At 46.7% G+C, this 22,841-nt stretch overlaps 2 protein-coding genes across 20 annotated transcripts in view; one reads left to right on the top strand and one right to left on the bottom strand.

Moving 5' to 3' along the window:
• Window positions 1-7,856, bottom strand: part of DNAJA3 (DnaJ heat shock protein family (Hsp40) member A3) — a 45,664-nt gene extending 37,808 nt beyond the window's left edge. For 2 of the 3 annotated variants that reach the window (XR_010323624.1, XM_064295530.1), the window contains exons 1-2: window positions 7,626-7,856; window positions 2,170-2,303 (exon numbers count right to left, since the gene is read on the bottom strand). Coding sequence is in view for 2 of the 3 variants with exons in the window: in XM_064295530.1 (XP_064151600.1) it covers window positions 2,170-2,303; window positions 7,626-7,836 (345 nt within the window). In the remaining variant the exon portion in view is untranslated. The remainder of the gene's footprint in view (window positions 1-2,169; window positions 2,304-7,625) is intronic. The other variant, XM_003417740.4, reaches the window with a different exon arrangement.
• A 9,282-nt stretch (window positions 7,857-17,138) lies between these two features.
• CORO7 (coronin 7) overlaps window positions 17,139-22,841 on the top strand; it is a 123,013-nt gene continuing 117,310 nt past the window's right edge. For 10 of the 17 annotated variants that reach the window (XR_010323614.1, XR_010323615.1, XR_010323620.1 and 7 more), the window contains exons 1-3: window positions 17,140-17,289; window positions 20,199-20,295; window positions 21,251-21,325. Coding sequence is in view for 8 of the 17 variants with exons in the window: in XM_064295496.1 (XP_064151566.1) it covers window positions 17,230-17,289; window positions 20,199-20,295; window positions 21,251-21,325 (232 nt within the window). In the remaining 9 variants the exon portion in view is untranslated. Of the gene's footprint in view, window positions 17,290-18,732; window positions 19,797-20,198; window positions 20,296-21,250; window positions 21,326-22,841 lie in introns of those variants that run through there. The other 7 variants (XR_010323617.1, XM_064295501.1, XM_064295498.1 and 4 more) reach the window with 5 other exon arrangements.

Raw genomic sequence — 22,841 nt, 5'->3', positions numbered from 1 at the left:
ACACGTACAACAGAGTATTATTTGACCATAAAAAGGAATAAACTTTGTTATACACTACGGCATGGATGACTTTTTGTTGTTGTTGTTGTTCTTAAGCCACAATTAAATTTTGGTCAGTCTATCACAGTAGTTGACCTGTTATCTTTTTTTTTGTGTATCGTGCTTTAGGTTAAAGTTTACAGCTCAAGTTAATTTCTCATACAAACATTTATACACTCTTGTTATGTGACATTAGTTGCAATCCCTATAACGTGACAGCACACTCCCCCTTTTCACCCTGGTTTCTTGTGCCCATTCAATCAGTTCCTGTCTCTTCCCAACTTCTCATCCTGCCTCCGGACAGGAGTTGCCCATTTGGTCTCGTGTATCTGACTGAACTAACAAGCACGTTCTTCACAAGTATTATTTTATGTTTATAGTCCAGTCTAATCTTTGAAGAGTGGGCTTCGGGAGTGACTTTAGTTCTGGATTAACAGAGCTTTTGGGGGCCATGGCTTTAGGGGTTCCTCCAGTCTCAGTCAGACCAATTAATCTGGTCTTTTTAGCATGGATGGCTCTTGAAAACAACATGCTGAGTGAAAGAAGACAATCATAAAAGGCCACATATTGTATGGCTGCACTTGCATGAAACATCCAGAATAGGCAAATACACACACAGAAAGTAGATTAGTGGTTGCCTGGGGTGGGGAGGGGAAAGAACGGGAAGTGACTGCTAATGCTTATGGCATTTTGTTTTGCGGTGAAAATACTCTTAAAACTGATTGTGGTGGTGATGGTTGTATAACTGAATATACTAAAAACCAGTGACGTGAACATTTTATAAAAAGATCTTTGTTTTTGTCTTTTTGTTACCGAGAGCTGCTGTAACAGAAATACCACAAGTGTGTGGCTTTAACAAACAAATTTATTGTCTCACAGTTTAAGAGACTAGAAGTCCTAATTCAGGGGAAGGCTTTCTTTCTGTCAGCTATGGGTGAAGGTCCTTGCTCCTTGGTTCCTGGGCGATCTGCATGTGGTATGGCATCTATCTTCCGCCATCTCTGCTCCCTTGCTTAAAAGATTGACTGAAGACACGTCCCACATGAATACTGTCTCATTAATGTAACAAAGAAAACCCACTCCCAGATGGGATTATAACCACAGGTATGTTGTTGTTGCTATGTTGTTAAGTGCCATACGGTTGGTTCTAACTCACAGCGACCCTATAGGACAGAGTGGAACTGCCCCAGGGGATTTCCAAGGAGCAGGTGGTGGATTTGAACCACTGACCTTTTGGTTAGCAGCTGAGTTCTTAACCACTATGCTACCAGGGCTCCAACCACAGGTATAAAAGGGTTAGGATTTACAACACATATTTTGGGGGGGACACAATTTAGTCCATAACACCATCCACATCATAAGCGATTAGGTCTAGTCTCAATCAGTATTTGGGTCACAAACACTGGGCTAGGACAAAGTTTCTGTTCACCCACCAAAAATGAAAGGAAATCAAGAATCTTGTTGTAAGTTTTTCATAATGGTAAATCAGTTTAATTTTAACATCTCTTTATTCTAATATTATATCCTTCCTATTTTTATGGTGATAACGTGCTCTTTCTTTCATGAACTGATATTACTAGATTGTACTTGTTACTTTTAATGTCTACATTAGGCAAATACAGAAGCCAGCAATCCTACATCAGTGACCCCAATTTTTATTTTGTTGGTTACAGCAAACCAGAAGTCTAGGAACCACTGGTCCAGATAACTCACCACTCTGATTAGCCCTAAGACAATTTGGGATATGATGATGGGACTCTCATAGTTTGTTAGTTAAGAACAATAATTCTAAACCCATAAAATTTTTATTTAATGCAGTGAATGACTACTTTAAACTGAGACCAGCATACCTATTGACTCAGAAGGCGCAGAATAAAATTAATTACAAAAATAGCTCTGGAGAAAAAACTTTTTAATCTCTGCCTCTCCTCTTTCCTGAAGCATTAACCATCACAGCGTCACCCACTGAAGAATACTGTTCAGCGAAGGCCATCTTTATGATATCATTCCATACTATCAGCTGCACGATGCTTGCATAGATGGGCACATGCATTTCACTGATCAGAACCAGACCACACCAACAGCGTTCACTCTACAATCTTGTCTCTGAAAGCTGACTTCCATACAGACCTGGTAATAGGCTTTCTTGATCTCTTTCTGGCTGGCATTTCGGGGTACTCCTAATATCTGGTAATAATCCTCTTTGGCCAAAGGGCCCCTTGTGTGGAAGGAAGCAGTACAAACAAAAGGGTAACTTTTTACTCCTAGAAAGGAAAAAAAAAAAGAGAAAGAATGAGAATCACACCAGGAATGTACTCAACAAAAGGAAATGGTGAGTAAGCTGCCAAGCAGAATATACCTGTGAATGAACAGAGTACAGCTTCAGGATCTATTCTCCTATAAGCACACTGTACTTTAAAAATGGCTAAGGCCACTGTATTTCACTAACGTAAAACAACAGTTGACCTAACTGCCTCATTACACTCCCTCGGGTATAACACCAGATTGGGGCTACACCTGGAGGATCCTTACAGAGGGACTCAGCACTCCCTTGGATACTTACTGAGCCCCCACCTCATCTAGGTATTTTCATATGCTTTGCCTTACTTAATTCTTAACTCTACCATGCAACCTTGGCCATCTGCTTACGGGGTAGTTCTACAAGTGTGGTCCCTGGACCAGTGGCATCACCATCAGCTTCTCGGAAATGTAAATTTCCAGGCTCCACTGCAAACTCTGGAGATGGGGTCCAGCAAGTTGTGTTTTAAGAAGCCCTCCAGGTGATGATTCTGATGCATGTTCAACATTGAGAACCACTGTGTAAAGAAATGGTTCTTGGTCTTTTTAAAGGGGCAGACCTGAGAGACTGTAATGGAAGTGCTGACCCCCTCCCCTAAAAACAACACAGACACACAAGCTAAATATAACTAGCTGGCTGACAGGCCCCAGGTTCAAAGGCCCAGTACCACAGCCTGTTTGCCCCAGAATGGACAATTTCAAAGGAACCAAAGTTCGGGGCAGGTAGCCGAACACACTGTGCTTCTTCAGGATCTCTTACATTAGCAGCTCCAAGTGACGGCCAACACACGTGCTTGGCTGACTTTTCTACACAGAGGGAGGGAGGGCATAAGCTTACATTGGCCCATCACAAGCGGAAGGTGGACAAGTTGCTCCACACCTTCGGGTGCTTAGGCCTAACCCCCACCCAGGGCACAACAACTGGAAGATGGGGACGGCAGGGCTGGGAGTGGGAGAGGGCCAAGTTAGCGGAGAAGGGAGGGAGTGACAAGAAAAGAGAATGTGGATCATAAGGAAGCTCCAGGTTTCTAAATGGAACGTTCACCTGCAAAGCAGCCGCTTCCACATTCACCATTCATTCATTCAGCTAACATTTACCTAGCATCTGTCACTTGCCAGGCACTGTTCCCCACATCGGGGCATCACAGCAACCAGCCAAAGGCACTGCCTTCCTAGAGATACTATCTATTCAATGATTGTTTGAGCAGTGCTGACCAAGACCTTAATGCTGTCCTAGGCACTCAGGATGCAACACGAATATAAAACTCACTGCCATTGCCCGCAAGGAGCTTAGTCTGGCAGTACAGTGAGGCACTACAACCAGGTCAAGAACAGGGGGAGAATATGCAAGAGCCACCTCACCCAGGGTTCCTCCATGTCACCACTATTGACATTTGGGGCTGGATAATTCCTTGTTGCGGGTGGATGCCCTGTGCATTGCAGGATGTTGGGCATCCCTGATCTCTAACCACTAGATGCCAGTAGCATCCTCCACCCCCAGCTGACAACCAAACATGCCTCTGAAGATTGTCAAACGTCCCCTGGGAGGTAAAATCACCTCCAGTTGAGGACCAATGACAACTCAATCTAAGAAGTTCAGGGAAGGTTCCCGAGAGCACCTGCCGTTAAGGTGTACAAGTTCATTTAAAAATTAACAAGGCTAAGAAGGGATGTGATTATGTTTGGATGTACACCTATTGTCCTGGTGTGGTTATAGACAGAATGTCCTATCATTTTCAAAAGTGTCCGTTTGGAAGTTAAGTTATATGATCACCTTAGATTCAGAGGGAATGGTTTAGGTAAAAGTAAATGGTAGTGACTTAGTGTATTCAGGAACTATGAATACTATGTGACTTCAGACTGCATGTGTGTGTACGTGTGTGTGTGGTAGCAAAGGGGTGGCTACGAATGAGGCCTAGTAATAAGCAGAGAGGGCTGGTGAGCCAAGGAGTCCTGGTTTTATACTGAGGGCAAGAAACAGCCACTTCAAGGTGTAAACAGGGAATTGACCAGGTTTGCGCGTGAGGAGGAGCTCTCAGAATAAGGATTGGTAAAGTACTATATATTAATCTGATCACAAAAGATAAGCGCGGGTGTTGAGCATATCCAAGAAGAGGGTAGGATAAAGGAAAATCAGACAGGTGATTGAGTGTAAATTGTCAGAATGATTAAGTCAGAAATAGGAAGTAACTCTGTATTCTTCCTATCCCCAGTACTTGTTTTCTGTTGCTGCACCTAAACTTCCTTGAATATAAAAGTAGTGTGGAAGTACGGGACATACTAGGAAGCAGTAGGATACAACTATTGTATTTCTTTGGTCAGACTTGAGAAAACACTAGAGCTGGTTTCCTAGTTTTCAACCACCTCTTCACTCATCAGGGAGGAGTACCCTGGCCCAGCCCTGCTGCTCCCTCCCTGGCTCCTTCTAATTCCAGAAGGCTGAGACTGGTAGTGGTAAAGGGCAGCAACAGGTTAGTCCATCTACAAGATGGAATAATAACAGCATCTATCACTCTATCGCATGTGACAGAAATATGATGGAAGCAGATAATCCATGCCAGGCACATAGTAAGTGCTCAATAAACGTTAGATTGTATAATTATTAAAATTACCAACTTAAGTATTTCCAAAAAAGACTTAACGAGCAGAGAAATCGGGCTCGAGTTAGAATAAATGGGAGGCAGTATGTGCAAAACTGCAAGTAGATAATAACAAATCCCATTTAACTATTGCAACCTGGACAACTTTTGACATTACCAAAATTGCATGGATGATGAGCAAGAATTAGGAAGTGTTCATTTAACAGACAATTTTTCCCCCTAGATATGACCAGTAAATACCTTCCCTGTTTTAGAGCAACTTGGAATAGGATTAGCCTAAGAAGGGCCAAACCACTGCCTTCTTTCTGCCCTGGGAGAAAAGTTGGGATTTAAAATATTATATTTTCTACTTGTACTACGAAATTTGAGAGATAACAGACCAGTGTTTGGCACTGAGATGATTACTTTAGGTGTGATAAGAGACAACAGTACCCCTGAAGGACACCACCCCTCACATGTGTTCATCATCTGCAACAAAACATGCCCACCGCAGCTAGGGTTCGCTTGGGGAAAAAGACAGCCAACTGCTATCCTTTTAAAATAGCCCCTAAGGAACCTATGGTTCCTTCATAATGGTCCCACAGAAGGCTTAGCACATAGCTCTATCGCTCTCTCTCTCACACACAGTTATCAAAAATGCTACCCAAAGTTGTACAGATATAACATGAACAAATTTAGCTTAAAGGGTTGCAAGCTGCGTAACGAATTAATATTTGAACAAAAAAATACAACAAAATTCTATTTAAAATGACCACTCCTTTCACCTTGACATAAGAAAATGTTAGCACAGCCTGAAAATGACTACTTTTGCTGATAGTGAGAGATACAGCATGACATCTCTCCAAATAATCTTGAGGAAAGCGGGACAAACAACAGGTTATTGCTCAATCCATGAGAAAACATAAATGGCAGAACAGAATTAAAAAAAAAAAAATTAACTGGCCAAAACCACATTCGATCTCTTTTTTCTCGGCTGTATCCCCAATGCCTAGAACAGTGGCTGGCAGGTGATGGCCCTCAGTGTCAGTGAATGAAGGAACACATTTCTACGGTTAAGGTAAGAGAGGCTCAACAGAGTTAAATAATTCATCTAGGTCGACTGGTGGAGGCTGGTCTATTCATCCCCAAAGCCCAGGCTCTTTACACCGCATGAAGTAATCATGATTACTGGTACTTTAATAAATGCCTATTATTTAAGTTTCTTAAAAGTTGCTGTGTGCTGTCGAATTGATTCCGACTCATAGCGACAGAACGGAATTGCCCCATACGGTTTCCTAGGCTGTAATCTTTATGAGAACAGATCGTGAGGTCTTTTTGCCAGCAGAGCCACTGGTGGGTTTGAACCACTGACCTTTCGGTTAGCAGCGAGTGCTTAACCACTGCCCTACCAGGGCTCCTTAATAGTAAACTTTTTATAAATTATCTTATCAAGGCCCTTTGACTGATCTTTATAAGCTGATGTTGTGTTGTTGCCAGGTGCCATTGAGCTGATTTCAACTCATAGCAACCCATGTAACAGACGAGAATTGCCCTATAGGATTTCCTAGACTGTAACTTTTATGGGAGCAAACCACGAGGTCTTTTCTCCCACAGAGTCACTGGGTGGGTTCAAACTCCCAACCTTTCTGTTAGCAGCCAAGTGCTTAACCACTGAGCCACCAGAACTCCTTTTATAAATTTATAGATAGCTTAAATATCATTTGCAGAAATCCTAAGGGACACCAAACAATGTGTAAACAGCTAGCACAACTGAGGCACACAGCACGTTGTTTGAGGTTTCCTTCCTCACTAAAATGTAAGTCGCCTAGGACACATCATGGCTACACAATTAAAGGCTTGATACATATTCATTCAATACCAATTCCATCGATAAAGGCAGTTACAGGTTTCCAACCAAGGCTCTACCACTTCTCAGCTTTATGAATTTTTATAAGTTACTTAACACCTCTACACCTCAGTTTATCAAACATAACTATAACAGCGTCTATCACATGGAAATGTGATGTAAAGTAGATAATCCATGCCTGATACACAGGAAGTGCTCGAGAATTGTTAGATTGTACAGTATTATAATTACCAAGTTAAGGACTTCAAAAAAGGACTGTGAAATGTGCTCTTTGATTTACACCATAAAGTGGTGGGAAGCGCTTGTGCAATGAAATGACAGCTCTGGGTTTGGGACAAATCCGCTTACGTAATTTTATGACCTTGGGCAGGTCACTTTCACTGTGACAGCCTGTTTCTCAATCTGTAAAATGGGGATGACAATCCTTATCTTGCAGTTTCTGTGACGATCAGGTGTCTAGCACAACAGCAGGTGCTTGCCAAATGACAATTACCTCTTCCCCTCCGCTGCAGGCTAGAACGTAGAGAAGAGGGAATGAAATAGGACAAAGAAGCAACGGCAGGCCCAGAATAGGCCTCCAGATATGTTGACAGAGAGGTGACGGTTCACGGCCTCCGAGGCGTTTCCCCGCCACCGGCGGAGGCTCCATGTTGCTCTCCCTCCCTTCGCTGCTCCTGAGTGGCCACATGGGCCTCGCTGGCGCCTGCTTGCCTGTCTCCCCGGCAATTCTACGCCCAGGTCGAAAGACACCCTTCCACCCTGCTCACCTCGTAGCCGAAACGAGGCAAGTCTCTTTTTTCCAGGCCCTAGAGCCCCCTCTCGGCACCGGATCCTGCCCTCACCTGTGAGGCTGACACCGGGTCTCAATGTCAGCAGCGCCCCCGGGCCTCGAGCTCCCAAAGGAGGCGCGAAGGTGGTGACGCTCAATTTGCCGCCCAGCGACGCCCCTACCACACCCTCCCTGAGCCGCCGGGTCCCTTTCCCGGGTACAGCGGGCAGCCGGGGGGTCCCCACAGCCACCAGCAGCCAGCGTGAGGAGCACCGCGCCGCCATCTTCGTTCGGGGACACTGCGCCTGCGCCACCCCGCTCAAGGCGGCCTAACAGGGAAAATGCTTGCGTGCGGCAGCACCTCCTCCGGGGGCGGAACCGCTGCGCGCGCACGCAAGGGTGCAAGTATTGCGCACGCGCGGCCGCGCCTACTGCACCGTCCTGTTACCCGACGCCGAAGCGAGGTTCTCACTGAGAGTGTTTGCCTTGATGGTCGGCTTTCCTTGGAGAACTTTGTCTTTCTGTGCTGGATAACCAAAAACTGCACCTTATCTGTGGAAAGGCGTTGCTGAATGTACCCTCATGGAACTAGTTTGAGGTGCCAGACGGGGCGGGACTACAAGTCCCGGCATGCAGTGCGGCGTCACGTGCCAATCCTAGCATGCAGTGCGCGGTTTCTTTTGTCCTGGCTCTGTGTCATGCGGGGATGTTATTTATCCCTCTTCCCCGCGAGTTTGATAAAACCCAGTTCCTGTCCCTAATTCCCAAAGCCAGGCCTCAACCTCACTTTCTCTCAGGCTGATTACAACATTAGCAAGACTTTGATCGCTCAACGCTCTCCTTAGCGTGTTAAGTTTCTCTAAACCTGTGGTGAACTTGCTAGCCACGGAATGAGAGCCAAACTGTCCAAAAAGCGAATATAGGCAACGTTGTGAGCACCTACTATATGTCATGCGCGTTCCAGGGTGTTGGGGATACAATGATAAATGAAATAGTATCCCTGTTTTGGAGGAGCAGACAATGACAGTATCTAGAGAGAAAGGCTGTCATAACTATAAAAAGTGTCACAGGAACACAGGTGAGGGGTTCATCCTGTTTGAGGGATCGGAGAAGGGGTATCAGAGAAAGCTCTGAGAGGTGGTAATGTTCCTGCTGGGCTTTGATTAGAAAGGCGTAAGGTATGGGTGGAGTGGAACAATAGCCCGAGGGGCAAGAACTTCAGTAAGCAAAAGTTTAGAGATGTTGAAGTGTTTGCTCTACTTCTTTAAGCCCTAAACTTAGTGTTGGAGATAAAGTTAGACAGGTACACCTGGCCTGGTTAGAAGATGCGCTGTAAACCTTGCAAAAGAGTTTGAATTTTCACACTCCCTTTATCACCATCCCCAGCAATAGGAAGGGAACCTTGAGTTCTTGAACCGAGGGCCCAGGATGGGTTTAAGATGATCTGTGCTTTTACACCTTTCAGTGTGGAGAATTTTTACTGTTAATCCCCATGGAGAAATAGATTGGGGAACAAATTAAAATACAAAAAAAAGAGGAAGTTACAAAGCCAACACAATTTTTACATTGATGAGCCTTCCTCTAGGAGGGACTTGATCTGAGGTGGTAGATGAAATTCCCTTTAGATCTTGTTCTCAGCTTTTATTCCTGCAAGTTGTACTTCACAACCAGCTCCCCCTTCCTGTTCTGCCTTCCCTAGGCTTTGGATTCCTTGTGGGCCGGTAGTGGCGTTCAACTTGTTCTTCTTGGTACTCTCAGTGCTTATCACAGAGCCTTACTGAGTGCCAAGTACTGTATGAAGCCCTTACATGGATTGTGCATTTACCCTCCAGGGGATCCTTTGAAAGAGTTACTGTTCTGTCCCCATTTTATAGAAGAGAAAACTGAGGCAGAGGGAGGTGAAATAAGTTGCCCAAGGACACACAGTTGGTAAGTAGCAGAGGTTGGATTCATACCCAGGCAGTCTGGCTCCAGAGCCCAGACTCTCAGCCACTGTGCTGGAGACATTGAAATATTTGTTGAATGTATTAAATGAACTGTTTCCCTCACCTCCCACTCCATGACATCTTCTTCCTTAACCAAAAAACCAAACCCATTGCCATCGAGTCAATTCTGACTCATATAGACCCTATAGAACAGAGCAGAACTGCCCCGTAGAGTTTCTAAGGAGTGCCTGAGTGAATTCAAACTGCTGACCTTTTGGTCAGCAGCCATAGCACTTAACCACTATGCCACTAAGGTTTCCTCCTCTTCCTTGCTTCTCTAAAATATCCCTTGTTCACCTCAGTCCTCTCCATTCCCTAGCCCAAACTCTCTTCTCTATCCCCTTAATTTTAAATTAGGCCCATCAGGCCTCCAAGATGTTCTTCCTCTATGGGAAAAGTGGTTTTAACCTTCTTTGAATCTCAGAGCCTTTCAAGAATTTGATGAAAGCTTTGGATGTCTCCTCAAGTTAACATCCACATAAACACAATTTTCAAATGCAATGGGAAGTATAGCTTTTTTTTTTTAGCTGTTGGTGATCCCAGGCATTCCGTAGCTTGTGGCAGCATCACTCCAATCTCCACCTCCATCTTCATGTAGCTGTCTTCCCTCTGTCTTTACCTCCTCTTCTTATAAGGATACCAGTCATTAGATTAGAGCCCACCCTACTTCAGTGTGACCCCATGTTAACTAATTACATCTACAAAGATGCTGTTTCCACATAAAGCCCCGTTCACAGGTACTAGGGGCAAGGACTTGAACCTACCTTTTTGGGAAATGCCAATTTAACCCATAACGCATGCCTATGGACAGAGCTGAAAATTGTAACTATGCCATCTAATAACAATTCATTTACAGCGTACAAAGAACTTTCTCACATTTTTCTTATGACTGAAGCCTTGTGAGGTAGGTAGGGCAAAGTTTATTCCCATTTCTACATCCCTTCCTCCAAAAAAAAAAAAGCTTTGAAAGATGAAAAGACTTGTCCAAGGTCACACAGCTAGCCAGTGGGTGAACAAGATCCAAGCCCAGGTATTTTGACAATAAAACCAGAGCCCTTTCCTTTAAGCCATGTGGCCTGTCATACTATTATGATTAATAGCTGCCATTAGTCTAGCCCATGACAGTTTACAGAGTATGTTCTCATGCTTCATTTTGTTTGCTTCTCACAACAAAAGGGAGGCAGAGAAAGTATTACCACCCCCAAGTACAAATTGTTTCTCTGTCTTCCAAGGACTTCCTCTGTGACAGGACACAGTGGATCCATCCCAGGCTCATTGCCAGAGACCAAGATGAGCACAAAGGCCACACCTACCCACACTCCCATGCAGAATGTGCCCCGTGCTCTCTAGTCTAGAGCCCAACTACTTTAAGGAGAAACAAATGTGTGACTTGCAAAAGGCGTACAAGGTTCCTAAGCAAAAAAAAAAAAAAAATTTTTTTTTTTTTTTTTTTATAGTTCAGTGGTAGAATTCTCACCTTCCATGCAGGAGACCCAGGTTCATTTACCAGCCAATACACCTCATGTGCAGCCAGTACCCATCTGTCAATGGAAGTCTGGGTGTTGCTATGATGCCGAACGGCTTTCAGTGGAGTTTCCAGACTAAGACAGACTAGGAAGAGTGGCCTTGTGATCTACTTCCAAAATCCGCAGATGAAAACCCTGTGGGTCACAACAGTTGGATCCCATTGTACATGGGGTCACCGTATGTCAGGGCCAACTCCACTGCAGATAACAACACAACAACAATTTCACTGGGCCCTTTTCAGATCTCCTGAGCTGGCAAGATTTGTGAGAGCTAGTAGAGGGTTTAAGGATGGTCTTCCAGGGTGCCTTGCTGAAGGCAAAGGAGACAAGAAGGTCTACTCCGTGATTTCCCCAGATATTTACCATTGGAACTGGCCAACTCTATGGCTTCCCAATGGCTGCTACCATCCCCATGGGAGCTATTTCAGTTAGGAGCTCTTCCAGGTAGGCTGAGGAGTTCGGAGGTGATAAAAGCTAGCTCAAGATGTCTCCTTCCTCCCCGAAAGATTTTGGGACAATCCTAAGGGGGTATGGAATGAGTGATCCAGATGTTCCTGGATGTTACATCTGCAGTAGGTGCCATTCCCTGTGGAAGGAGACAAGCTGCTTCTTTGCCTCCACCACCTGGACATTCTTCCATGGGACCACTGTTCTAATGACTTTCTAAAAGGCCATTCAGGAAACCATAGGTAGCTTCTCTTGGAGCTAAATATTCTTCTGCCCAAACTAGGCATCAATTTAAGCAATGTTTTGCAGACTTGAGAAATGAAAGGCATTCTTTTAAAGGAGAAAAAAAAAATGATCATAGATACAGAGGATAAGGCTGTGGGTCTTGTGGTGACCAGTAGACTACAGTGTGAAAAACACCACATTAGGGAACATAAATCTCATTCTATGAAAGTGTCTTGTCTTAGTTATCTAGTGCTGCTATAACAGAAATATCACAAGTGGATGGCTTTAACAAATAGAAGTTCATTCTCTCACAGTTTAGGAGGCTAGAAATCCTGAAGTCTGAATTCAGCACACCAGCTCCAGCAGAAAGCTTTCTCTCTCTGTCAGCTCTGAGAGAAGGTCTTTGTCATCGATCCCTGGTCTAGGAGCTTCCTAGCGCAGGGACCCCAGGTCCAAAGGACATACTCCACAACCGGCCTTTCTTTCTTGGTGGTAGGTGGTCCCTCTCCTCTCTTTTATATCTCGAAGGTGATTGTTTCAAGATACAGCTGAATCCTATAGATCAAGTCTTCCCTCATTAACATAACTGTCTCTAATCGTACCTCATTAACATCGTACAGGGTAGGATTTACAACACGTAGGAAAATAACATCAGATCACAAAATGGTGGACAATCACACAATACTGGGAATCATGGCCTAGCCAAGTTGATATACGCTTGTAGGGGACACAATTCAATCCGTAACAGTGCGCTTTGGTTGTGAATGACCATCACAAATGTTAAAGTTGGGATTTATAACTAGTAAAACATTTTTGAATGTGATTGTGAAAACAAAAAAAGTTAAAGCAAAATTACTAAATGTAGTACAGCTTCAGACTCCCAAGAACACGAGTCTACCTCCATTTGAAAAAAAAAGTGCTGGGTGAATTATCCCATTGGGGAGTGGTGTTTTGCTCAATGACTGAAATGTGTCTTATTGCATAATTGTTCATTTCCTGTGCTGAGACAACTACGAGTGCCTTTCTGCACCCGCCCCTGAAATGGAACAAGGCAGGGTTTACATATAAACATGTTTTCAGTGTGTATTTTAATAAGCAATCAGTTCAGGGGCAGATAACTAGAATTTGTTGTTGGCTTGAAGCCAGCCTCATCCATTCCTTTCTTACAGAAATTCTGTTTTGTTGAAACCACTGACTTCACAGAAGGTTAAGTAAGGGACATTGTGTCAGAAACTTCTCTTCTTTGGCATGAGTTTAAAGTTGGGATGCATCATAAACTCTTTAAGCCTTTTGTACATTTTTTTGTTTGTTTCTTTGCTTTTGTGTGTCTGTTTTTTCTCCTCCTCTTCCATCCCGTCCCTTTTCTTTTTGCTGATGTTCCTTCCTTCAGTTGAATGAAGGGTCTTGAGTTTTTTAGAATGAGGCTGTCACTACAATAGACTCTCAAATTCTTGTTTGTTATTAATTATTCTTGAAAACAGAACCTGTGAAATTTAAATCATCATTCCAGGCATCCTTGTTTGCTGGGATTTGCCCTGCCTTTTGACAGACAGCCTTTTAGGGTAGAGAGGTGGCTTCCTTTGTGGTTATAGATAACAGTGATATTGTTTGCATGACTAAGAGTATAAAGAAACAAAGCTGGAATGTAATCAATGTTGCTGAATTGGACATGTAGAAAGTGAATTGGTGTATGTTCTGCTGTGTATATTCTCAACAACAACAACAAAAATAATTAAAGAAAGCTGGTAATTCATAGGTTTAGGGGACTGGGAGGACTCTTGGAGGCCCTCCAGTCTAACTTTGCAACTCATAAAGTGATTGATTCTGCTCAAGTTTGCAGTAGCCCGAGCGCTCTGAACTCTCTACTAGAAAGAACCACCCTTCAGCCAGAGTGGATCTGAGAACACTCAGAAAGACAGTAACTCTCTAGGCCTTGATCAAGCTCTGCCCCTTCCCTGCCCCCTGCTGTGGAGCTCTGGCTGACTTTCACTGCAGGGTTGGGAAAGCATTGATATTCTTCAGCTCTGCCTCCACCAGCTCCCTGTTTATAGAAACACAGTTACATGACCCAGCACAGCCAGCTCCTGGGAGAGGACTTTTCCTTCTTTTTAGGTCAGGGATCACACATTCAGGTGCCAGGCCCAGGAAGGTAAAACATGTGAGTGGTATGGCCAGGTATAAGATGACAGACTGGTGGGGCTTTAAAGGCAGCAGGTGCTACTCAGCTCCAGCCCATTCTTGCTATGTAACCCAGGGTTGCTCGATCTTCCTGTTTTTCAAGAGTGATCAAAATCCAACCTTTTATGAAATTTACCAATTTTGAAAACACCGTGTGAACTGAATAAAGGTATTCACCTGGATGGTGCAAGCAGTTTGCAATTGGCTGCTAACCCAAAGGCAGGCAGTTGGAACCCACTCAGTAGTGCTGCAGAAGGCCTGGCAATCTGCTTCTGTAAAGATTTCAGCTATGAAAACTCCATGAAGTAGGTCTATTTGGTAACACATGGAATTGCCATGAGTCCCAATCAACTTGAGAGCAGCAGGTTTGGTTTTTGTTTTGTTAGCCCATGGCATGTCCATTTGTTAACTCAGGGGGTCAATGGCAATGATTTTCTTACTTTCTGGCCACAACCTCTTAGATTCCTCTGACATAAAGCAAAACAACTCACGTATTACAATGCAGCGAAACCAAGCAAATTTTGGGATGTTTGCATGTACTTTTGTAATGAGGGTACATCTGATCATATTTGAACCACATGCATAATGCCTGCAGTTCTCCTTAATAGTTATAAGTCAGATATTGTTGATGCAAACATGGATTCCTGCACCCTATGGGATTAACCAAACAACAGTGATTAAATGATGGTACTACACTATTTGTAAATTAATTACTAATTTAAAAAGCAATATTTGCAGTAACTAACACCACAACCAACTTATGACAGTGTGGGTGGTGCCCTTCCCCAAAACTGCTGGAATTCCAGAGTCTAACGAGTGTGTGTCCTAGGAGCTCTGCACATTTGGCAGCCAAGTGGCTTAGAACTACAAATTCCAGTCCTCACTGAATGCTACTGACATCCTATTTTTAGTTTACGAAGATCAAATCTAGTTGCCTTTATCTCATTTAGTAAGATTCCCATACTTAAGTCTTTTTGTTGTTATTGTTGTGGTTAGCTGCCTTTGAGTTGGATCCAACTCACTGCAACCCCATGCACAATGGAGGAAAATGCTCTCTGGTCATGCACCATACCCGTGATCTATCAAAGTTCCATTGTCATCCTGGTGTTTGCATTGGCTGATTTTCCGAAGTAGATCACCAAGCCTTCCTAGTTCGTCTTAGTGTGGAAGCTCTGTTGAAACTCATTAAGCATCACAGCAACACACAAGCCTCCAATGACAGACAGGTGGTAGCTGCACATGAACTGCATTGGTTGTGAATTGAACATGGGTCTCCCATATGGGAGATGAGAATTCTACCATTGAATCACCACTGCTTCAGTAGTCTTTTAGTCCCTGTAATTAACCTGTAGGTGGGCAGTTCCAGCCCACCAGGTGTTCCTTGGGAGGAAGATGGGCACTCTGCTTCCTTAAATATTTACAGCTTTGGAAAACTATGGGGCAGTTCTACTCTGTCCTATAGGGTCGCTATCAGTCGGAACTGACTCAAGGGCAGTGGGCTTGGTAATTAACCTGTGAGAACTAAAGAAAGAACTTGCATTTTGGGATCCTTTGGGCCCGTCTGGAGGCCATGCTTTCAGATTCAACCTTTGGGCAGCCCACCTCAGTGAGGGTGTCCTCCCCATTAGGTGGTGGTAAAGGAATTTTCACAGTAGCTGGCCATTGCCAACCAGTCCTTCCCATTCCTTAGATCAAAGTTCTTTTCCTAGCTATGCCTGAGCAGGTTTTCTGTCTGTCCAAGCAGAAAGCACATTCTGGAATTATGGAGTCAATTTTCAAAGCGAAATGTTTGTGGAATGAATAGCCCCAGGTGGAACGAACTCCATCTCTCTTTCTCCTCATTTCGGGCGGAACTGGCCAGGCAGCACCTGTTGGGCACATTTGCTATTTAAGGGATTCTCCTTTGCACTTATCTTTCACCCTATCTACAAATCACCTCACTTAGTTCGTACGGGGAGTCCTGCCTCACCCACCACTCCCAAGGCCTGTGGGGGCCAACCAAGAAATGCCTTAATAATGGGATGCTGAGGACACCCCCACTGCCACATCCAACCCACCTGGCCTAAGGAGGGTGGATGGGGTGTAAGGAGGATGGGGAAGTTTTTTTTTTTTTTAATTGTGCTTTAAGTGAAAGGTTACAAGTCAGGTCAGTCTCTCATACAAAAATGTATAAATACACCTCGCTATATACTCCTAGTTGTTCTTCCCCCTAATGAGACAGTACACTCTTTTTCTCCATCCTATATTCCCATGTCCATTCAGCCAGCTTCTGTCCCCCCCCCCCCCCCCCCCCCCGCCTTCTCATCTCCCCTCCAGACAGGAGCTGCCCACACAGTCTCATGTGTCTACTTGAGCCAAGAAGCTCACTCCTCACTGGTTTCATTTTCCATCTTATAGTCCAGTCCAATCCCTGCCTGAAGAGTTGGCTTTGGGAATGATTCCAGTCTTGGGCTAACAGAAGGTCTGGGGACCATGACCTCCAGAGTCCTTCTAGTCTCAGTTAGACCATTAAGTCTGGTCTTTTTACTTTATTTTTTTAACTAGAATTTGAGGTCTGCATCCCACTGTTGTCCTGCTCCATCAGAGATTGTCTGTCAGGACAGTCATCAGTTGTAGCTGGGCACCATCTGGTTCTTCTGGTCTCAGACTGATGTAGTTCTGATTTATGTGTCCCCTTTTTTTTCTGTCTCTTGGGCTCATAATTACCTTGTCTTTCACAAAGTAATTCTCCTTTGTTCCAGGTGGGTTGAGACCAATTGATGCATTTTAGATGGCTGCTTGTTAGCATTTAAGACAAGGGGTAGGTTTTGAGTACGCCCCACTAACAGGCATTTGCATCCAAAGACCTAGGCAATCTTGTTCCCCTTGCCCATTCTTGCGGCGGGGACTGAAACACCCCCAACTGCTTCCAGGCTCAGAAATGGATCTCATTTCTGTCCTCCCTGCGCCTCCCAGTACCAAAGAGGACAAAGAACACAAAACTCCCAGCGTCAAGCCCAGTCCCCACGCACCGCCAGGCCGTGGGCGGACAGCCACGCGCACGTGACTGCCCCTCCCGTGCCTTGGTTGGGGCGTGGCCTCGCGGGGCGGCTGGGCGGTGATTGGCCAGTAGGCAAAGCCAGCGGCGCCCGCGCGGAAGAGGGCCCAGGGGAGTGGCCTGGAGGCCGGCGAGGCTGCGATTGGTCGGGGGCACGGTGGGGCGTGGCGGCGAAGCGGACCGCGGGTGGGGCCGGAGGCGGCCGGAGTCGCTACTGCTGGTTGTGCACCTGAGAGCTACTGCCTGGGTACCCGCCTTGCGCCCGCCGCTGCTGCCGCCATGCATCGCTTCAAGGTGTCCAAGTTCCGGCACACAGAGGCCCGGCCGCCCCGCCGTGAGGTGAGTCCGGACCTCGGGCCGGCTTTCTCGACCCGCATTCAGGCCGGCCCCCTGTCCCTTCCTAGGCCCGGTTCGGGGACCCCGGGCTCCCGAGCCTCAGGAGTCCCCAGTCTTCCGGGCGCCCCCTGCGGCCCGGGACGGCGCCCCCAGGGGCAGAGTCTGGCGTCTCCGTGACGCGCCGGCTGCTCAGGGGTCCCGGTGGCCGACCCGCCCCGCCGTTCCGCCTCGCCCCGGGACCCCGAGGTGGCGCAGCTTTCCCGGCCGGGCCTGAGGCCTGCAAGGCTCCCCGCTTCCCTGCTTCCGGTTGGCCTCCCGGGGGAGCCGCGGTTCTAGGCGCCAGCTCCTCCGCCTCGCTGCCTGGGGTCCCTTTGCCCAGGGATAGGATGTGTTGAGATGCCCGTCTCTGCTCCGGCCTGGGTTACCCGAGCGTGTCGGCAGGAGACGGGAAGCTCCTAGATAAGAGGCGCGCCCCTCCTTCGGGTTTCCGCCGGCGCTTCCTTCTCTCGAGGTTGTGGCAAGCTCTTCCCATGCTCTGGGTGTGCGGGTTCCTGCGCTGCTCGAGGGGGGGCTGGGTGGGGCCTGGGGATAGCTGAGCAGGTGGAGCCCAGAAGCAGGGCAGAGCTGAGGTAGTTGGGGGGACACCTCGAACCCCGAAAGGTCGGTGGCCTGCTGAGAGTGTGCTTCAGAGATGGTGCCGGCCCTGGTCTGCAGCGCCCTGGGTCCTTCGCAGGGCCTGGGAGTGTCCTCTGGCAACCGGGTCTCTGAGCTGACATCTAGTGACCATCACAAGCCAAAAGAACGGCTGAGCAGTCTGAGGCTGAGGCCACATTTTCATTTTCAAGGCACTATTTTCTCTGCAAAAGAGCCATACGGAGCCATGGTGGCTCAATGGTTGAGCACTGGGCAGCTAACCAAAAAGTTGATGGTTGCAGTCCACCCAGTGGCTCTGCAAAAGAAAAACCTGGCGATTTGCTCCCATAAAGATTTCAGCCTAGAAAACCCCATAGGGCATTTTTTTCTCTGTCACATGGTGTTACTCTGAGTCAAAAATTGGGGTGATGGTACCTAACAATAACAGTTGCTGGAGCCACAGGCTGAACAAACCAGACCTGCATTCTGGGGTGGGGAGGAGATAACCAAGAAGCAAACAGGCATTTAAGCCCGCTGCAAGTTTTAATAAATGTGTTGAAACCTTAGAGGGTATTGAGTTTTTGCTAATGGGGAAGGAACAGCTCAGAAAAGGAGGTGGTGAAAGGTTGCTCAACTCGAAGAATGTAATCAGTGTTGCTGGACTGTATATGTAGAGGTGTTTGAATTGGTGTATGTTTTGCTGTATATATTCTCAACAACAATAAAATAAAATAAAAATTAGTGCAGGAAGAGCACAAAGGAGGGGTGGGGTGGGGGAGGGTGAGGTGGGGGTTCATCACAACAGGGGGATCAGAGTGGGCCACCACCTCACATTTAAGCTGAGGCTGGAAGGGGGAGAAGGAGCCAGCAATGTGAAATTGTGGGGCAGAGGAAGCAACTTGTGCAAAGACCATGGGGCCTGGTGGAGGAACTGAAAGTAGACCAGGGTGCTGGAGCTCAGTAGCAGAGGAAGATGGGATAGTTAAGGCCAGAGCCGGCCCGTAGAGCCAAGGGCCAGGGGAAGAAGTCGCGTTTCATTCTAAGTACAATGGGGAGCCATCGAAAGGTCGGAAGAGAGTAAGCGAGGTGCTAGGATGTGCATAAAATCAGTCACTCCAAGTGTTACAAGTACTGCTTAGGGGCCCTGGAGGGCCCTGGGGTTTGCTACCAGGTGGCCACAGTCCAGCCTGGCAGACAGACAGGTATGGACATGTGGATGACAGGCAGAGCTTCACAGTTTGTTAAATAAGAAAAAAAAAATTTTTTTTTTATAGGTGAGGTAAAAGCTGAGTTGTTCTTTGCAAAGGTACTTTCTGTCATTGTCTTTGTACAGTAAAAACCAATCAGGAGGGAATAATGCAAGATGGGAATGTTCTACCTGTGCAAGTGAACTGTGAAGTAGGATCTTCAGGTAGTTGCAATGGTCTTGGTGACACTGTGGGTGGACTGGGAACTATGGTGTACTGTCAGGCGGCATTTAGGAGCATTGGATGGTCCTTTGACACCAAGAGAGAAAATAAGTGAACCTTGTTGATCTTCATTTCGGAATAAGTGCTCCTCTGCTTCCCCAGGTATGGGAGTGTTCATGGAAAGGCATGTTCTCCTAAGGAGGCCAGGCCTTAATGGTCTCTTATCTGACCTTGGGTGTTTTCCCCCTGGTGCTTGGAGGTTACTCCTGGACCTTTGTGTCCTTCAGCAATATGATTGAAGAAGTTGAGTCTGTTTTTTCTTTTAGATGCTCACTTTTTTTGCTTTTTTCCTGCCTTTTGAACAGAAACAAGCCATACACACACTGAGCCTGAGTATCCTTCTGACATTCTCCTCCTACTTATTAGGGAACTGATCTAATAAGCAACCTCATCCTGTTAATGATGTAGGTAAGAAAATCTGGCGGTGTAAGCAGTTTGTCATTGGCTGCTAACCTAAAGGCTTGCAGTTTGAACCCACCTAACAGCTCCATGGAAGAAAGGCCTGGTGAACTGCTTCCTTAATGATTACAGCCAAGAAAACCTTATGGAGCAGTTCTACTTTGTAACATATGGGGTCATCTTGAGTCTGAGATTGACTCTACAGCAGCTAGCTACAACAAGAACAATGATGCAGGTTGTCATTTCAAGGATGTTTTGCATTCTCCAAGGGAGAGCAGGGACAGGGTTTGAGCCAAAGGAAAGCATCTCTAAAGGTGCACATTTAAGGTGGAGTTCATCAGTTGATTACTCACTCCCCACCTGAGGCATGGTGTAGCCCTGGCCATCACCACCACTTTTCTCCATTTGCAGGCCTGGATCAATGGCATTCGAGCAGCAACCACCCCCTCCTGCGGGAACCATATCAAGTCAAGCTGCACCTTGATTGCGTTTAACTCCGACTGCCCAGGTAGGGGGGCTTGGATACTGGTGTGGAGATGTGGATGTTGTCATCTTAGATGAAGTGGGAGGAGGACAGGTTTATTGCAGGTGGGGGGCTTGGAGGAACCCGGTGGTGCTCAGAGATAAGTAGCCAGGCAGAGCCTTCGACTCTATAAACTCTGCAACACGCAGGATAATCAGATTCACTCTGATTAGGGTATGACTGTGTGATTTGTATAAATGACATTGGCTGTGGTCTGCAGGAGCATGGCCATGAGGCTGGGGAGGGAGACTGACTCCTCCATGTCTGAGGAGGGCAGGGCTTTGTGTCACCTTATTTCCAGATGTCTTCCTCTCCTGTCCAATCCTCTGCTCTGAAAGACTGGCCCTGAAGTGGGCTAGGCCTGGTGGTGGCTGGGTTACATAGGAACACAAAGATTTGAAAAGCTCCGGTGTATTAGTTAGAACTCTTTTGGTTGCAAGGGATAACTGAGACCTCATGCTGGCTTAAGGAAAAAAACAGGTACCTTTTTGGCTCAGGTAACTGAGATGTCCAGGAACTTTAGGTAGAGCTGGATCCAGGGGCTAACGCACAGTCCTAGGGCCCAGCCTCTCTCTCTCTTTCTCTCAGCTCTGCTGTCATCCTTGGGTGCTGGCTATTTTCTCAGATAAACTGTCTGCACATACTAGGAAAAGTTACTGGCTGACCTCTTGTGATTCACAGTGCAGCGAAGAGACAGATTTTTTTCCCAGCATCTTCGATACATCACAGCTCATGGAAGGTTCTTGCCTGGGGCAGGGAACTCGCTGGGGGCCAATCACTGTGTCCACAGGAATATGGTCTTAGGTTGCTGGAGGTATGAGGAGGGTTCATCTCCCCTAGGAGCCCTGGGATCTTTGAAGCTTGGCTCTGATGTCTGCTGGCCCTGGAGGTAGATGGTCTCCATTAGGCCAAAAGCCAGAGCCCTATGCTTGTTTAACAGGTGTGCTGGGCATCGTGCCTCTGGATGGCCAGGGAGAGGACAAGAGACATGTGATGCACCTGGGCTGCCATTCAGGTGAGTGGGTGTGGAAGCCTGGACATCTCCCCTTGCTCCCTGGGGCCAGGGAATCAGACTCACCTGGCCCCATAGCACTTGACTGCCAGATCCTTCCTGTCGCCCTTGCTGTGCTTTCTGGTAGACAGTGTTGGTCTCAGGCTCAGAAGTCAGGGTCCCGGTTTAGTATTCTGGCCCAGGCAGAGCTGGAGAGTGGCCTGCTGCAGGTCATCAAGCTGAAAGAGAGCTCTGGGCACTGATCAGCTTTAAAAGCTTCTCTGGCCCCAGGCTCCAGGTGCCCATCACTGCTATGGACTCAGCCTTGGGTGGCCCTTAGCCTTGTGTCCCCTCTTGGGACCCAGCAGGGCACCCTTTGCCACCAGACTTCCTCTCCAGCCAGTCTGCTCAGGGTCCACCGATGAGGGGGCGGGGCTGTGCTGTGCTGCAGGGCCCAAGATGGGGTCCTCACACAGAGAGCTTTTGTCTGCTGCAGGTGCTGCGGGGGGTGCCCAGCTGTCCACCTGCAGCCAGCTAGTGAGAGGGAACAGTTTGCTGTGCTCAGGCTGAAGCAGCACCAGTCCCACTGGCCTCCTCTTTCTCTGCGGCAGCTGCAGGCCCAGGGCCTCTGGTCTGATGTCCTGGCCGCCCTGGTGGGAGACCTTGGGGTGAGGGCAGGGGTTGATCCTTGGTCCTTAGGCTGGGTATACTCAGAGTAGGTATCCAGGGGCCCACTGATGGCAACGGTGGTTGATGGTGATGGTGAAGATATATCGAGAGCTTGCCGTGTGCCAGGCACTATGCTAAGTATGTTACCTGTGTGATCTCATTTATTTGCATATCAAAACCTATAGTATCCTACAGCATAAACAGTGAATTGTACAACACGAAGAGTGAATCATAATAAAACTGGGGACTTTAGACCACGGTTTCAGGGAACATCTGGGTCAATTGGCATAACAAAATGTTTTAAAACGTTCTGCATTCCACTTTGGTGAGAGGCATCTGGGGTCTATAAACGTTAGCAAGCAGCCATCTAAGATGCATCTATTGGTCTCAACCCACCTGGAGCAAAGGAGAATGAAGAACACCAAAGAAACAAAGAAAATATGAGCCCAAGAAACAGAAAGGGCCACGTAAACCAGAGACTACATAAGCCTGAGACCAGAACTAGATGGTGCCTGGCTACCACTGATGAGTGTCTTGGCAGGGAACACTACAGAGAATCCCTGATGGAGCAGGAGAACCATGGGATGCAGATCTCAAATTCTCGTAAAAAGACCAGACTTAATGGTCTGACTGAGACTAGAGGGACCCCTGAGGTCATGGTCTCTGGACCCTCTTGTTAGCCCAAGACAGGAACCATTCCCGAAGCCAACTGTTCAGACAGGGATTGTACTGGACTATAAGACAGGAAATGATACTAGTGAGGAGTGAGCTTCTTGGCTCAAATAGACACATGAGACTATGTGGGCAGCTCCAGTCTGGAGGTGAGATGAGAAGGTAGAGGGGAACAGGAGCTGGTTGAATGGTCAGGGGA

Source organism: Loxodonta africana, chromosome 12 (genome assembly GCF_030014295.1).
Source record: "Loxodonta africana isolate mLoxAfr1 chromosome 12, mLoxAfr1.hap2, whole genome shotgun sequence".
Lineage (NCBI taxonomy): Eukaryota > Metazoa > Chordata > Mammalia > Proboscidea > Elephantidae > Loxodonta > Loxodonta africana.
This window is presented reverse-complemented; position numbering and strand designations above follow the sequence as displayed.